A 17,583-nucleotide genomic window follows, 5' to 3' on the forward strand; every position below is an offset into this window, starting at 1 on the left:
GTGTTGATTTATAAATGCACCCCCCCCCCCAGCTTTGAGAAAGGTTGCTTGCTGCCCTCCCAGAAAAACACTGAAAGGGACAGAAGTTGGAATGTTACCCTGCCTACTTAAGAACATCAGAGAAGCCAATGTTGGATCAGGCCAATGGCCCATCCAGCCCAACACTGTCACACATTGGCCAAAAATGCCAGGTGCCATCAGGAGATCCAGCAGTGGGGCCAGGACACCAGAAGCCCTCCCACTGTTGACTCCCCCCCCCCAGCACCAAGAAGACAAAGAAGCCCAGGCCCCAGCCTGAGAGTCCCTATCTATACCTTGTGGCTAATAGCCACTGATGGACCTCTGTTCCAGATGCTTATCTAATTCCCTTTTGAAGCCGCCCATTCTTGTAGCCGCCGCCACCTCCTGTGGCAGTGAATGCCATGTGTTAATTACTCTCTGGGTGAAGAAGGACTTCCCTCTTCAATCAGATCTGATACAACTGCTGTTATTGCTGGAGCATCATCCACGAGCACAGTGCTTACAGAGTACATGATATAAGACAGGTGCTTGTGCTGAGGAACTTGTAATGAAAACCCGACAGAGGGGCAGCAGTGAGATGGGGAAGACTACGCCGTCATTCCAGATTCATTTCAGGAGGGGAGTTGTGGCAAAGGCTTCACGGGAAACGTGAGGGTGGAGGGCGATGCGGCACACGGCGGTTCTTGAAGTCGGTGAAAGGCACAAGAGGGCAATGAGGGGGAAAGGGCAAAGTCACTGGAGACAGGGCAGCTGAACATGCAGCCCAGGATACTATTGGGTTAAATGTAAAAATATACATCATTTGCCTTGGGAGCACAGAAGCTTTACACAGTATCCCCGAAGGGGAAATGCTGTTCAAGCAAATTACAAAGGTGGTCTGACTTTAATGGTAACGAGAGACAGAAATTTTACAGCACATCTCGTGTGAGCTATTCACATAGGGACATTTAACTTACTGTGTGGACAGATTAACTTCAAAAAGGTTCGCTTCCAAGCCTGGATAAGTTGGAACACAGAAGGGCCAGCAAGGGCTTCTAGTCAATGAGAGGGTGGGGCCAACAGCCAAGTGTACCAGAGAGAGAGAGAGAGAGAGAATTCTCTTAACCCTTTCCCTTCCAGATCCTCTGGCATGCAGAGTTACAGTATCCCACATATCCTTGGGGAGGAACCAGCAGGTGGTGCAGCTGTGCTCCTGGTAGCCATGATGGCAGCACCATCAGGCAAAGGGTTGATCTGGTTGATCACTAGCAAAACATGAGCCTGCAGTGCGATGTGGCTGCGAAGAAAGCCAATGCAATCTTAGGATGCATTAACAGAAGCCTTGTGTCCAGATCAAGGGAGGTGGTCGTTCTGCTCTATTCTGCTATGGTCAGGCCTCACCTGGAGTCCTGTGTCCAGTTTTGGGCACCACATTTTAGGAAGGATGTTGACAACCTCGAGCGTGCCCAGAAGAGGGCAACCAGGATGGTGAGAGGGTTGGAATCCAAGTCTTATGCGGAAGTATAGATAGACCACAGTCCCTAATCATTTATCTTAAGTAACTCTAGCCCCGGTCACATGGGTCAGATAACAGGGGGGGGGGGGAGGCATGGCTGTTTGCCCTGGAGCAAAATAAAGCACGGTAGCCCAATCACACGGTCCCCCGAGTCTCTGCGCTTAGGCTGTTAGCTGGCAATCACACGGCGATGCTGGAGCGTGGCAAAGAAGCGGCACGGCAAGCATTTTGCGTTTGTGCGCATGCACAGTTCTGCGGAGCAGCACTGCTTTCATTTTCGTGTTTGTGCGCATGCGCTTACGAAAAACATCCAGTTTGTGACGGGAAGTGGACGGGCACCGGATGCCACGGGGTACTAGCACTCCTGTGATCAGACGCCCGCCCCTGCCCCACATTTTCCGGATACTAGTGCACTTTCCGAGGTACTTTTTTACTGCGCATCTTCGGCGGGACGCCACGGGTGTGCTACGCTTCCCAGATGTTGCCGTCTGATCATGCCCCGAAAATCCGCCCGACATTCGTGCCTTTCTTGCGGCAAATTCCGTGACGGAGGGGGCCTCTGTGAATCTAAACAGAGTCTGAGTCCAGGGGTACCTTTAAGACCAACCAAGTTTTATTCCGATTATAAACTTCTGTGCACACACTCACTTAAGCTTACACCCAGAATAAACCTTGGTGGGTCTTAAAGGTGCCCCTGGACCCTAAATTTGCTCGGCTGCTTCAGACCAACACGGCCCCCCGCCCACCCCTGAATCTAAATAACTTTGGTCCAGGTAGTCTGCAGTGTTGGTCTGAGGCAGCAGAGCAAATCCAGAGTCCAGTGGGGGGGCGCCTTTAAGGCCAACCAAGGTTTACTCTGCCATTCCAGTGCATTGGAGAAAGTGTGCCTTGCACACAAATGCTCATCCCTCGAACAAACCTAGGTCTTAAAGGTGCCCCCATTGGAATTTGTCAGGATTTGTCACACCCTGAACACTCCCTGTTTGAACTGCTGCCTTCGGGTAGAAGATATAGGACAATTAAAACAAGGACAAACAGATTAAAAAACAGTTTTTATTCGAGAGCTACTATTGCTTTAAATGCTGTATGAATTGGAATTTGGGTGACATTGGTGGCTTAAGTTGCAATGTGAACCTTAAGGGAGTTATGGGATGGTTGTGAATGGTTGTGTGAGTGTATAGGAGTATGGTTGTAGATCACCGAATGAATTTCGTTGTACTATGTACAACGACAATAAAGTATATTATTATTGTTGTTGTTGTTCTCAATGACTTTGGGACCGCCGCGCACCGTTTCAAATGTACAGCGTCAAATGTCATCATCTCTTGCCATCCGCCTGCTGGTCAAAGGAAACATTCTGAGGAGAAATCACCCTCGCATCCTGCCCGGGGTTCGGCCTCAGGGAGAGAAAGCAACTTATCTGAAGAGAGCGACCGACACCGCCCAATCAGAAGCCTGGACTCCTCCCTCGTTTCCTCGCAACGCACCCTCACAAAATGGCGTCCGAATAAGCCCGCCCCCTAGGAACAAGGAAACGCTCTAGGACTGCCGAGTCTATGGTCCAGGGCACGCCTTTCCCTCAGGACGCCCTACGTCTCTCTTTGGTCGGTGCGTCGACCGGGCGCCTGCGCAGTACTGCCCTCTGGCCTCGGCGCGGTTGCCATGGCGGCCGGCTTGAGCGGGATGTTCGGGATCGCCCCCGGCGGCCCAGGCCCCGCTGGCCTCCTGCCCCTGAACCCCGGCGCTGGGTCGCGAAATCCCAACGGCACTCTGGTGGATGAGCTGGAGGCCTCCTTCGAGGTAGGCGGGGCAGGGCGGAGAGCGGACGAGGGTCGCCGCGCCCCTTTCTCGACCGGGGGGGGGGATTTCGAAAAAAGAGGGCTTGGGGGGCCCGTATGGACCGCGCGCCGTCGTCACTTCCGGTTCTCCGCGAGGGGTCTTCGCAGTACTGAGCAGCCGTTCGATCCCACGAAGCTCATTGGTCTTTCAGTCCGGAACCGGACGTTGCGCCATAATTACGCTCTAGGGCGCTGTGTCTATGTTCCTTTTGTCTACCTTTCGTAGGGATGCCAGCTTCCAGGTGGGACCTGGAGACACCCCCCGAATAATTTCCAGACTACGGAGATCAGCTCCCCTGGAGGAAATGGCGGGTGGAGGACTGAGGCCCCTGCCCTCCCCAAATGTCCAGGAGTTTCCCTAACACTAGCCAAGGCTTTCCTGCCTCCCCCCCCCCCCCTTTTCAGCAGAGAATAACCCTTTGGACCCCTAGGCTGCCCCTCTGAAATTCATCCTGTGGTAGAATCGGTCACCCTTCTTGTTGGCAGCAGAAGGGCAAGAAAATAGGCGTTCCTTTTAAGGTTATGTTTTTAGTCATCACTGGGACGAATTTTGAGTCCACGATGACTGGAGAAAGGTAGGCTAGAAATGCTCCAGACCAGTAAATATATTCTAGGGGGGGGGGGGGCACAGTCTGACAAAAGTAGGAAAGAGCCTTCACGCGCCTGAAAGACTATTAGTTTCATCTGGCAAATGGAGTTAGTCATACTGCTCAGTTCCAATGAAGTCGTTTTATTTTGACATCTCCTTGAGCCAGTTTGGTGTCGTGGTTAAGTGCGCAGACTCTAATGTGGGAGAACCGGGTTTGATTCCCCACTCCTCCACTTGCACCTGGCTTGATGACCTTGGGTCAGTCACAAGCTCTGTCAGAGCTGTCCTTGAAAAAGAGCAGTTTGTGTCAGAGTTCTCTCAGCCCCACCCACCTCACAGGGTGTCTGTTGTGGGGAGGGGAAGGGAGAGGAGTTTGTAAGCCGCTCTGAGACTCCGAGTGAAGGGCGGGGTATAAATCCAATCTCCTCTTCTTCTTGTGGACTTCTTGGCTGTCTAGACCAGAATGATACACAAAGCTTCCACTTCAGATAGTGAATTGAAAGCCCCCTTTGATCATCATGACTCAGTAAGACAGCCCTCTGTACGTACCGGACATTCTATTCACTGTTGAAGCGGCAACAAATTCTGCTCCTGTGTATTTAGTATCAATATCACCATGGCACTAACAGCCTGGCAGGAGCCTGGGTTATGGGGGTAAGCGACCATTCTCAATGCTGAGTGAAGGACACCCTCTGCTATTAATATTTCGAATCATAGAATGTTAGAGTTGGAAGGGACCTTGCAGGTCATCTAGTCCAACCCCCTGCATACTGCAGGAGCATAGCCGAAAGATAGCCCTACAACATACCTGAAAGATGGTCATCCAGCCTCCGCTTAAAAACGTCCAGCGAAGGAGCATCCACCACCTCCTGAGGCAGACTGTTCCACTGCTGGGACACTGATTGTCATTGGGTGGTCACTTGTAAATTGTATGCCAAAATATGCAGCAGAAGACATGGTGATAAAGCAGCAGTTTAGTGCATTGTTACACTTTAAGACAGCAGTGGAAGGGACTATTTGTCAGAGCACAGAGTTCCTGTACATTAATAATTGTAGATGGGAAACTAGTATGCATTAGTTTTAATTGCAGCATTTCTTTTACACGGGGAACTTTACCATAAAAAACCTTTGCCGTCTCACCTGCAGCTAGAGGCCCATGCTACAGCCTCAGAATTCAGCCACCAGAATTCTGCTGGATTTGTAGACCAAGTTTCAGGCAAACAAAGGTCCCAGTCACAAGAGCGGTATGATCCGCTGCTGAAGAGAGGCAAATTAGAGCCGGAGCAAAAAGAACCGCGGGAGCGCGATCCAATGTGCCCCCACGGCTCCGTGCTCCGGCAGCCAATCACACGTTGTGCAGCAAACCGGCAGTAGCGCGGTTGTGCGCATGCGTGGGACAGGGAATGGCGTGGCTGCGACGGGCAACCAGCACTTCCCCGACCAGATGCCTGGAGTTGCCGCACATCATCTGGAAGGTAGCGCTCAAAAGGTAGTACCTTTTAAATGCGTGTTTTCGGGCCGAAGGGCTGGATCGGGGACGGGTGCGTGATGCTTCCCAAATGTTGCAGTGTGATTGCGCCCGCTTGATGCACCCCCGATCCGTCCCTCTTGCGGGGCAGATCCTCCCGTGTGACCGGGGCCTCTAGCTCACGATTTCTGCTACGCCTTGACTTGGATAGGCCAGACTTGCCCAGTCTTGTCAGATCTTGGAAGCCAAACAGGGCTGGCTTCGGTCGGTATTTGGATGAGACCACCAAGGAAGTCCAGGGTCACTATGCAGAGGCAGGCCATGGCAAACGACCTCTGAATGGTTCTTGCCTTGAGAAAACCCAACGTGGTTGCCACGTCGACTGTGGTTTAATGGCAAAACAAACAAAAAATACCAGCGTAGCGTAGATGTTTTATGAGATTTACTTATTTTATTTATTTATTTATTTTTGGATTGATATCCCGCCCTCCCCAAAGGCTCAGGGTGGCTCACAAGGAGGCATAAATGCCAAGGTTGAAACAATGAAACAATATAAAGAACAGTATAAAATACAGTATGATACAATTCACTAAAATATCGGTGCTCCAATAAATCACTTAAATTGTGAATTCCAAGATGGGGTTCTGGAGTCCCGGCAGCACTGTTATCCACCAGGAATGTCTCACACCCCCAATAATACCCGCTCAACCGGTGGTCAAAGTGCGGAGACAGAGGAAGCGGTGATGGAATGGTGGTGGTGGTGGTGGCGGCTCCTATTCAAAAGTCTGGTGGAAGAGCTCAGTTTTACAGGCCCTGCAGAACTGCACAAGATCTCTTCTGGGAGCTTGTTCCACCAGGTAGGAGCCGCCACCGAAAACGCCCTGGCCCTGGTGACAGTAAATTTGATGTTCCTGGGGCCTGGAATGTCCAGGAGATTTTGATTCCCCGACCGTAGTGCCCTTGGGGGAACATGCTGGGAAAGGCCTTTATGTAAGCCGGACCCTGGCCATATAGGGCTTTAAAGGTAAGAACCAGCATTTTGAAGCGAATCCGGTACGCCATTGGCAGCCAGTGCAGCGCTTTCAGCACAGGCTGGATGTCGTCCCGTCTAGAGAGACCCATTCCCGTCTAGAGAGACCCATTCTGCACTAGCTGCAGCTTCTGAATTTGCAACAAAGGCAGCCCCATGTAGAGAGCGTTTACAGTAGTCTAACCTTGAGGTGACTTCCCTGAACACAAATTAATTAAATGGTTTCTGGCCTTGGTGGTATTTGCAACAAGTAAGAATAGTTTTGCACAGGGGTCATTCCGTAGAAAAAGAGGTGCAGGAGTTCATTAGCACAACTCATTAGCATAACTTATTTGCATATGCCACACCCCCTGACATCACCAGAAGTGTGTCAGAAGGCAACACCCACTGCTCAGGCTCCACTGGACTTTTTTGGATTGCTAGCTATGGGGGGGGGGACATGACACGCAGACACTCATACTCCTTGTGGCCCGGGGCTGCTGGGAGCAGGGGGCGGGGCTTGTTGCCTGTGCCCGCCCCCTGGGCTCTTTACTGCTGGAGCTCTGCTCCTGTGCGCTCCTGCAGGAAATGACCCCTGGTTTTGCAGAATGGTACCCAGTTCACATGTCATTGACAATTGCTGCAAAACATCTCTTTGTGGTGAAGCTCTATGTTGTACAAAAGTGGGTCAATCAGGTGGGTCGCCGTGTTGGTCTGAAGCAGCAGAACAACGTCTGAGTCCAGTGGAGGCACCTTTAAGACCAACAAAGCTTTATTCGAGGTATAAGTTATGTGTGCAAAGCACACTTCTTCAGATACGATGAAATGGAAATTACCAGTCCATACATATAGGTAGAGGATGAGCAGTAAATTAGCATAATGAAGATGTTTAACAGATTCAAGGACCAAATAACAAGCTTAGTTTATATGGTTAGCATTTGTGTGAGTTTAATTCCGGGGGGGGGGGGGGGGCGGGGGGAAAAAAAAAGAAAGAAAGAAATATGTCAAAATTGAAGGTGGATGGGCAGATGCATCCTTCTTAATCGTGGGATGCTAAGAGTAATTAACTGAGATCCTGCCGTTATACTTCATCCATCTCCTCTCAAGGATGGAGATAACCTTACAGCATCTACTTCTTTGAGGTGGGGCAGCAGGCTGTGCAGTATATCTCCTCTGCCCCCAGACCAGAGAAATACATTCCAACCTACCATTCCAAATGACATTAAATTCTGCTATTCATTACATTATATTACAACCTACTATTCTAATCTGTTATTCCAAATAAGAAATAAAATGAAAAAAAGAGGACGTATGGCCTTTCTGGGGGATTGGTGAGAATACAGATGTAAGGGCTGAGTGAGGTTAGCATACGTAGTGAGATAATATCTCTTGTTAAGGCCTGGGAAGTCCATTGTTCTCTGTGTTGTAATAACTTGCAACTCCGCAGTTTCCCTTTGTAGTCTGTTCCTGAAGTTTCTTTGCAATAAAACAGCTACTTTGAGGTCACCCATTGACTGTCCCGGGAGGCTGAAGTGTTTTCCTACAGTCTTGTGATTCTTGATGTCAGATTTGTGTCCATTTATCCTCTGGCCTAGGGTTTGTCCTGTTTGTCCTATGTAGAGAACCAAAGGGCTAGGCTTACCAAGTGGCGGCGGGGGATCCTCATGTCTTTACAGGATCCCTGCCGTGGGGACGGCGATACGCGTTGCACCCGCTGTCGCCAGGATGTGACGCTACGCTACACGTCACATCCTGGCGACGGCGGGTGCAACGCGTATTGCCGTCCCCGCGGCAGGGATCCTGTAAAGACATGAGGATCCCCCGCCGCCACTTGGTAAGCCTACAAAGGGCCTTGTTGGCATTTAATGGCATATACAATGTTAGAAGATGAGCACATGAATGAGCCTGAGATGCTGCTGTTAATGTCGTCAGGTCCAGTGATACTCCTCTCGTCTGGGTGTATGTGGCAGCAAAGTTGGCATCTGGTTTTATTGCAAGCGCAGGTACCAGTGGATCACATGAAGTTTTTAGTGACTTCTCGCTTGAGCTGCCACCCTGTTTAAGAAATCTCTATTGATTAATCGTGTGAGTTTTGAACTGATGAATTAACTGACTGACTGTCCATAGAAATAAAGCAATCGCTCCAGAGAACAAAGCAAACATTACATGTTAATGTTGCAATAACCACCATCAGAGAAGAGGCATTCTCTCCTGTCTGAGTACGAAGGGGAATGCCTCTTCGGAGAGAATGCTTGCCACCTTCAGTTTTGGTAAAAACTTGCATTCAAAAGTATATTTAAAAACTGGCTGCCTGAATAAATGGATATATCTGTCTAAACTTTCAAGATATTTTTAATCCGCGAACCTCATCAGTGAATCAACTACATTTTGCAACCCTACTCCTCATTATTGCAAAGAGAACAGCTGTTGCGTGTTGTAAGGACAGATTGCTTAATTCATTTGAATTAAAGCAAGTTATATGCTTAGAATGTTGGTTGCGTGACCTTTTGGTTGTAGTGAAGAAGAGTAGGTTTTAATACCCTGCTTTTTTATACCCTAAGGAGTCTTAAAGTGGCTTGCAATTGCCTTCCTTCCCTCTCCCCACAACAGTCACCTTGTGAGGCAAGTGGGGCTGAGAGAGTTCAGAGAGAACTGTGACTGGCCCAAGGTCACCCAGCAGGCTTCAGTTATCCAGATTAGAGTCCACTGATCTTAACCACTACACCATGCTGGCTATAGTGATTATGATATATTTTTCTGATTATGTAGGCTTGCTTTGCTTCCCTTGTGAGTCAAGATTATGTCAATGGAACAGACCAGGAAGAAATTAGAACTGGTAAGCACGTGTACCTGTCTTTATTTGGTTATGGGGATTGCCAGGACTGGGGAATTCTTCATTTTGGCTGCGTCATTGTTCATACATTTTGATACACCTGAAGCACTTTTTTCGTGAAGAGGCGTATTTCACTGTACAGTCAGGATCATACATAAATCTTTCCCCCGAACACTGGGTGGGCATCATCCCTCAATCATCCAATGAATATTGCCATCTGGCATCCCGTCCTCTCTTTGTCCATTCAGTCAGGGGTCAGGGCTGTGCTGTCCGTGCGTGATTCGTGGATTCTTTCATGTCTGTCACCTGGGCTGTCCCAGGGAATCCTGGTGCCTCCTTGCTGTACACTGGAACAATATCAGTGCCCGTTTCCTCTCAAGAGAGGAGTAAGCCATGGCTCACCACTCTCAGGGGCATACGGTAGTGGATGCATCTAAAAATCTGGCTCAGCATTGTGAAAAACACTCCAGTCCCTCTGACTGCACACAGGTTGGGGATCGCCGGGCCCGGCTGTGCTCTTTGAACCTTTGAAATTACTTTGGTATATCTTCTCTACATGTACTGATATCATATGACTCAGTTGGGTTCAAAAACTGAAATTTTGGAGGCCTGTGGCTTTTTCATTGCCTCTATCAAGATTCTTGTTTCTTTCCCAATGGAAGTAAAACTTTCTTAAAGTAATCTCTGCATCCTGTGTATGCAGCTGGCTAAATAGAGATCTCTAGTTGTTCTTTCTGAGCTCACTGTCTAACCATCGGCCATTATACATTTTTAAAGTTATGTTTTCAGAAGAGAAACTGTCGTTTCTGCATGATGTGTTTTTAAATACTAATATGTCACACAATAATGTTGACCCTTTCTAGTTATTTTGTAACGGGTTCGCTTTGTAAAGATGTTTGTCCTGGAGTTTTCCTTCCAAACCGCTTTAAAATCTTTGTTTCTCTGCCTATACGTGAGGTGTTGACCAGTGCATTCAGAAGTTTTTGGATGTTGCCAGACAAACAGAATGCTTTTTCCTGCAAAAAAGGCTACAGCTCTCTGTCCAGAAACCAGAGCAAGTAATTAAAGAGGTAAGGTGCTACTTTTAATTTCTCTCCTTGTAAATCTCAGTCATAATTGTATGCATTCTGTGGTAAATAGCAGTGATTTTAGTGGAGTGCTGTTTTGCACAAAGGTGTTCGGAATTATAGTCTTTGGATGTAAGCTCAAGGAATGAGGCATTCCTTCATTCAAGGCCGTTTATATAGCACATAGGCTTTTAAAGACGCATTCAGACTGACCTGCCAATGAGGTTTTTTCACTTTAAAAATTTTAACCGTATGGCTTGAGATTGTTCACGACCATTCATTTTTGCAGAGGTTTGGAGCCACCAACAGAGATCTTTGTGCTGTGCTGGAAATTTAACTGTGATTTAAATTGGGTCTTCGACCCAAAGAGCATATTTTTCACAATTCCATTTAAGAAAGAATAGAAGAAGAAGAGATTGGATTTATACCCTGCCCTTCACTACCCGAAGGAGTCTCAGAGCAGCTTACAATCGCCTTCCCCTTCCCCTCCCCACAATAGACACCCTGCGAGGTAGGTGGGGCTGAGAGAGCTCTTCCAAGAACTGCCCTTGAGAGAACAGCTCTGAGAGAACTTGTGACTGACCCAAGGTCACACCAGCAGCTGCCTGTGGAGGAGTGGGGAATCAAACCCAGTTCTCCCTGGTTAGACTCCGCGCTCCACCAAACTGCAGTTAAAGCATTATCATCATTTTAGAACTCTGGATGGACTCTAGAGAGTAATTTATATACAAATTTCCTCTTATAGGAAAGCCATGCTTTAAAACTGTAGGGTTGTTCTGCCAGTAGATCTAGTTCAGCACAGTTAGTGAAGAAAGGACAAGCATCCTTTCTGAGAGCTGATGTAGACTCATGGTTAAGAAACTAATCAGGGAGTCTGGACGTTCCAGATTCATATTTCACCTCAACTATTGATTTTATTATGTTGTCGAAGGCTTTCACGGCTGGAGTTCATTAGTTGCTGTAGATTTCCCGGGTTGTCTGGCCGTGGTCTTGGCATTGTAGGACCTGACGTTTCGCCAGCAGCTGTGACTGGCATCCTCAGAGATATAACACAGAAAGATGGAGTACTCTCTGTGTCAAAGTGAGAAGAAAGATGGTAGGCAGGTAAATTATATCTACTCAGGAAGGTGGGGTAGGAGTTCCTCATGCTGTGATATGCTAATGAGGAGGTTCTTTTGCATACGGATTGGCTGTTGAAATTCTAATCTTATCTTTAGTGCTGTTGTAAGATGTAGAGCATTTTGTGTTTTTCAGGACTGGAAACCATTGCCCTATTTCTTTTTAAAATCTCTTCTTTCCTGTTGAAATTGTGTTTATGTTTATTAATTTCAGTGGCTTCCCTGTGTAATCTGACATGGTAATTGGATGTGTTGTCCAGCCTTTCAGTCTCTTGGAATAAGATACAGTGTCCTGTTTGAGTTAGGCTATGTTCAGCCACTGCTGATTTTACCGGTTGGCCCAGTCTGCAGTGTTTTTCTGTGTTATACCTCAGAGGATGCCAGTCACAGCTGCTGGCGAAACATCAGGTACTGCAATGCCAAGACCACGGCCAGACAGCCCAGAAAATCTACAACTATTGATTTATTAGTGGGGTTAAGGCAAGCCAGCATTTCTCAGCTAGCTATTGTTCACTGTTTGTTCTTTTAATGACAACTTGATCTTACAGCATTTTCCGGTCAAGGCTACATATAATATATTGTATCCTTATGGTTAGGCCTTCTACTTTTGTGAGCAACTGGGCTGAAGTTTGGGTAACTGTACTTTGAAAGAAAGGTAACCAGAGCTTGGAAATGTCTCGATGTGTTCCCTGTTACAAGGACTGTGAGACCCAGAGGTGTCAGGGATCTGAGAGACCCAGGTTCCAGCCCCCACTCTGCCACTGAAGCCAGTCACACCCTCTCTTAAGAGCATCAGAAGACCCCTCCTGGATCAGACTAATGGTCCATCTCGTCCAGCATCCGGTCTCACACAGTGGTCTAACCCAACCTCTCAGCCTCACCTACCTCACCGGGCTCTTGTGAGGATAAAATGGAGGAGAGGGGAAAGATGCAAGTGTCAGGCTCATGCCTCGCTTGCCATGGGTTGTTTTCCACTGACACTACCGTTCTGTTACATCAAGGGTTAACTCCTTTCCTCCTCGCTGATCTTTCCCACTGCTTTCGTATATGCACATTCTTTGGGAGGGAGTGCGGATGTGAATCTTTGCTTCGCTGACCTAGGGCTTGTAGTGGTTGGCAGGGATAATTTCCTGCAGGAGCGCACAGGAGCGGAGCTCCGGCAGTAAAGAGCCAAGGAGGCGGGCACATGGAACAAGCCCCACCTCCTGCTTCCAGCAGCCCTCAGTCAGAGCAAGAAGCAGCCAGGTAAGTTGCAGAGCCCCCCCGCCGCCGCCCAAAACAGTCCAGTGGCACCTTTAAAGTTACAGGTACAAGCTCTCCCTCCTCTGTGAGGGCAGATCTGCACGTTCCCCCCCCCCCACAAATAGACCAACATCAACAGTCCAGTGGAGCCTGAGCGGTGGGTGTTGCCTTCTGACACACTTCCGGTGATGTCAGGGGGTGTGGCATATGCTAATGAGTTATGCTAATGAGCTCCTGCACCTCTTTTTCTATGAAATGACCCCTGGCAGTCGGCATGACCTTGCAGTATGGATAACATAACTGTTAGTTTGCAGGTGCTGGGGGCGGCCACGGGGTTGAGCTTGAAGCTTTGGCAGGCCATCTGGGAATGGATGATTGGGCACTTGGGGAACCAGGGGCAGTCCCACGCTCTGTATAGGTTTGGCCCTAGCCTGGCGCCGATAGTTCCAACACGAACTCTGTATATGCTTGGATGACCTGTAACTCTCAATAAACAAATCTTGCTATCTCAAGAGTGTTGCGAGAGTCCTCGGACCCAAGATCTGACAGTAAATAAAGACTCCTCATCTTTGCCTCTGAAAGTGCTGATGTTTCCATCCTTTGGAGAAAACATCAGGAGGTTTGCTGAAAGTCTGCTGCTGTTGCAACCAGTGTGGAAAACAGGTCGATTGTTGTCCATCAGAATCCTCTTAAGATCAGCATTGTCAGGCAAATACTTCCTTGTTTTGTATTCCAGAGTAGATGTTCATAGGAACATGTCTAAATTAACAGAAACTATACTTGCAAAGAGTATTTTAGATACTGTATCCAGTACTTAACAGTAGAAAATGTATGAAAATGTACAAAAAACTGTTTCTAGTGTTCAAGAGTTCGTAGAGTTTAGTAAGTACCCAAGTTTTAGAGAGGCAGTTCCTGACTGTGCATTGATTCTTGTGTGCCTGCTTCTCTGGTAGGACGTTTCCGAACTGAGGAATGAGCTACAGAGGAAAGAAGCACTGATTCAGAAGCACTTGGGGAAGCTGCGACACTGGCATCAAGTTCTCGAAGACCTCAATGTGCAGCATAAAAAGCCGGCTGAAATGCCTCAAGGACCTTTGGCTTACCTAGAGCAAGCGTCGGCAAATATCCCAGCACCTCTTAAGCAGACATGAACAAGAAAGCTCATTCTACTTTTGGAACACCATTTCTACTTTTTAGACCAAGTGATGTGGAACTTTTAAAAACCTTGTACAGTTTGTATGGTATAACTATTTTTTTAAAAACTTTCAGCATTATTGCTAAGGTTGAAAATGCAATTTGTCATCTAGGGAGCGGGCTTCTTTTTGTGTGTATTCTATCTGGGAGGGGGGGGGAAATGAAACTGCAACTTGGCGTGTAGACTGAAAACACGGTTGTTGGGGGTATTAAAATGCTTTCTGCTAAATAGTAATTGGAAGAACAGCAGCAAGCTTCCTTCTTAAATATTGCATGGGTGCCCTGGGAAACAGTAGTAAAAAGAAAGACTCAGCCACTGAAGGGATTGCTTCGTGCCTTGCTTTTCTGGCTGAAGTCATGTCCTTTGGTTCCTAAACCTGAACCGCCTTCCTTCAGTGGAAGTCTCTGCAAGCCAAGAGTTACTTGTTGAATATTTTGAATTGATGGAGTGGAGAATAAAATCACACGTAACAAACAGAAATAAAAACTGGCTGTCTTCACTTTCACATCATCGCCACGGGGTCTCTTGGAGAAACCCATTTTATTTTGCTTAGAAAACTGGCTTTGTTTCGACTGCAGCCGGTCGGATCTAATGAATCATAAATGGACACAAAGTTCACAGAATGGCTATCTCTTCCGTCTTCCCTGAAGAGTTGCTCCTGAGAGTCAGGTGACCTTTGCAAACAGAGTGGTCGGGGGCTTGTGGCTTAAAGAGAATAAATAGTAATCATTCCTTGTGCATAAGTTCTTTTGTAAATGGGACAAGGGGTTATTCATTATTTATGAGGTTCAATCTCTGTCCCACCCTTCCCGCGAACGGGCTCAGGGTGGGCTACAAACAGGTTCTCCCCAGTATGTGTCGGGATTTTTGCGACTTCTCATTTCTTGCAGCAGCTCTTGCACCCCAGTCTGATCCCAAGGATCCTTCCCTTCAGTACACCGATGCAGTGTGAAAGCACGTCTGTAAGTCTGAGGATGGGCGGGACTTTGGATCTGCATTTCTCCGGCAGCAACCCTGCCTCAAGGGAAGCTGGTTTTGAATGATGCACAGTATGATGCAGTGATCGAGGGTCAAGCAGGGGGGAACACTTCAGCTATTCAAAGTCAGAATTCCCTACCCTCTCTGTATGAGAAGTCCCACATCTCTCTAAACGACTGTATGGATCACAGCCATAAACTGAGGTCTCTGGAGCCAGACGGCAGGGTATAAAATCTAAAACAAAATTAATAAGTAGCACTGTAGCACTATGTGAATGTATACCAAGGGGAGAGGGTGCTGGACTGTAAAAACACGAGAGGCAGTTGAAATAAAGCAGTTGTTGTTTTAAGAATCACCTTGGAACATCAGAGGCAGTTATGTGGGTCCCCAGTACTGAGACGGAGCAAATGCTTTGCCTGCAGATGGTCCTATTTTCAGTCCCTGGCATCGCCACTTGAAAAGGGCTTTCCACACCGGGCCGTTCAGCATCCAGCCCTGGAGAGCAGGTCCCAGTCACAGCCGGGCACTAGTTCCTGATGTGGCAGTGTGTCCAGGGGCTTCCTGGCACCCATTGACTTCTCCCAGAGCAAGTAGCCACTCCTGGGACTGCTCCACCTCTCTGGACCAGGAGGCCCTTCAAGACTCCTGGAGGCATCACTGTACACCTCTGCAGTGTTCCCTATACGCTGAGTCAGTGCGAGCCAGCTCACAGTTTTTTGGCCTCCGGCTCTCACATTTTTGTCCTAGCTCAGGAAGGAGGGCTCCAGAGCAAACTAATGTATGCAGTAGCCAAATCGCTCGCTCACAACTTTAAGGCCAGGAGCTCACAAAGTAGGGTTTTTGCTCATGAGACTCCACAGCTTAGAGGGAGCATTGCTCCTCTGTGGGGAGCCTGCATCCAGAAGGACGTTCCTTTTGCATAGAAAGATGCCTGGCTTCCCAGCATTACGTGACTGGGTCAGTTTCTCTCAAACTTCCTAAAGTTGCCAGCGTCTCAACAAGATTAGGGGGCTCTGCGGCAGACGGCACTGGGCCCAACAGACCCCTGAACTGACTCAGTACGCAGAAGCACTGCATGGCCTTTGGCCTGTTGTGAACGGAACAGACACAAGCTGTAACTTCAGAATTACTTCTGGGTAGCTGTAACTTTATTTTATAAGTGGATTTAATCATGTAGGCCTCTCTAAGGGTGGGTGGTGATTCCTGAAAGAAGCGCCACGCTCACCGAGACCCTTTTAAAAACGTCGTACGTAAATTAATAGCTCTTCCGCAGGGGTCCCCGACATGGTGTCCCCAACACCTTCCCTGGTGCCTGCCGAGGGTTTTGAAGGAATGGGAGGAGCCCCCTGGGGCTCCTGGCAGCAAGGCCTCTGGCTGACCCCTGGAGATGGCTTTGGCAGCAGCTGCCCCCACAGTACAAGGATCTTCACTGTGTGCCAGGAGGTCATCCGTGGCAGCCGTTTCCTATTTCTATTTGGCCTCGCCTCCTGCAGCAGCCATTTTGTGGCTGCCGCCACTTCACTATGTCAGAATTCCAAAAGGCTCAAAAAGAAGAAGAGAAGAGATTGGATTTATATCCCACCCTTCACTTGGCGTCTCAGAGGGGTTTAGAAGAAGAAGAGATTGGATTTATACCCTGCCCTTCACTACCCAAAGGTGTTTCAGAGCGGCTTAGAAACTCCTTTCCCTTCCCCTCCCCACAACAGATACCCTGGGAAGTAGGTGGGGCTGAGAGAACTCTGACAGAAACGGCTCTTTTTCACAGTTTTTTGGCCCCCATTTTTGTCTTCGCTCAGGAAGGAGGGCTCCAGGGCAGACCAATTCATGCAGTAGCCAAATCGCTCGCTCACAACTTTAATGCCAGCACCTTTAATGCCAGTAGAATTTTTGCTCACAAGACTCCACAGCTTAGAGGGAGCATTGCTTGTGAGGGAGGCGGGGCTGAGAGTGCTCTCTCGAGGACTTCACGAGAGAACAGCTCTTATCAGAACTATGGTGTGCCCAAGGTCATCCAGCAGGTGCAAGTGGAGGAGTGGGGAATCAAACCCGGTTCTCCCAGATTAGAGTCCGCGCACTTAACCACGACACCAAACTGGCAAAAGGTTGGGGGCCTCTTAGCTACTGCATTTGTGTGACCAAAAGAGACAGGATTTCTGTTTCTTAAGTGAGAATCAGCTTTCCCCCAGCATCATGTCAATATGTTAGCAGGCTCTGTATAATGCCTTTGTTCTCACGGGATCTCTTTTGGCTTTGTGACATTCCTGCTGTTTTAAGATGTAGTAAGTAGTTTTGAAAATACAGACACTGATGTGTATAATCAATGGCAGGTTATAAATATTCATATCGTGCATTTGGCAATAAATACAAATAAATATCACACTTTTATAGCATCCATTTCTGAACCAGCCGACCACACATGATCCCAGCTTCTGTACAATATAAATCTTTTAAAACAACTGTTTACATAATACAGCAAATGGAAGTTGTATGAAAAACTATAAAGAATTTTGAAAAGGAACTGAATTGAAGAATGAACAGGGAAAGTATAAAGCTCTCTAGTTATTGGTGAACTTTTCCTTTGCACATAATCCTACAGGTATCGCCTATTTGTATATTTCTAAAATACTGGTAATTCATAGTATCTAGACCTGGTGAGTACCAGGAGAATGTATTTGGGGGGGGGGGTCAATGTCAGTTTCACAACGTGGCAGAGGAATGGCACCCCCCCCC

The 17,583-nt window shown here is 47.9% G+C and overlaps 1 protein-coding gene across 1 annotated transcript; it reads left to right on the forward strand.

Moving 5' to 3' along the window:
* Positions 1–3,178: 3,178 nt before the first annotated feature.
* On the forward strand, positions 3,179–14,240 carry MED28 (mediator complex subunit 28). Its single transcript, XM_015426266.1, has 4 exons — positions 3,179–3,316; positions 9,190–9,256; positions 10,211–10,323; positions 13,634–14,240. Exons 1-4 carry the CDS (start codon positions 3,179–3,181, stop codon positions 13,829–13,831), a joined length of 516 nt encoding a protein of 171 aa, XP_015281752.1. The 3' UTR covers positions 13,832–14,240.
* Positions 14,241–17,583: the final 3,343 nt, after the last annotated feature.

The sequence above is a fragment of the Gekko japonicus genome, unplaced genomic scaffold (assembly GCF_001447785.1).
Source record: "Gekko japonicus isolate JY-2015 unplaced genomic scaffold, Gekko_japonicus_V1.1 scaffold451, whole genome shotgun sequence".
In the NCBI taxonomy this organism is placed as follows: domain Eukaryota; kingdom Metazoa; phylum Chordata; class Lepidosauria; order Squamata; family Gekkonidae; genus Gekko; species Gekko japonicus.

Bases quoted from the DNA above. Each gene is read 5' to 3' on its own strand.
- MED28 (XM_015426266.1), top strand. From the start codon at position 3,179: ATGGCGGCCGGCTTGAGCGGGATGTTCGGGATCGCCCCCGGCGGCCCA. The intron at 3,317-9,189 runs GTAGGCGGGGCA...CTGATTATGTAG, and splicing joins AGCTGGAGGCCTCCTTCGAG to GCTTGCTTTGCTTCCCTTGT. The intron at 9,257-10,210 runs GTAAGCACGTGT...CCTATACGTGAG, and splicing joins CCAGGAAGAAATTAGAACTG to GTGTTGACCAGTGCATTCAG.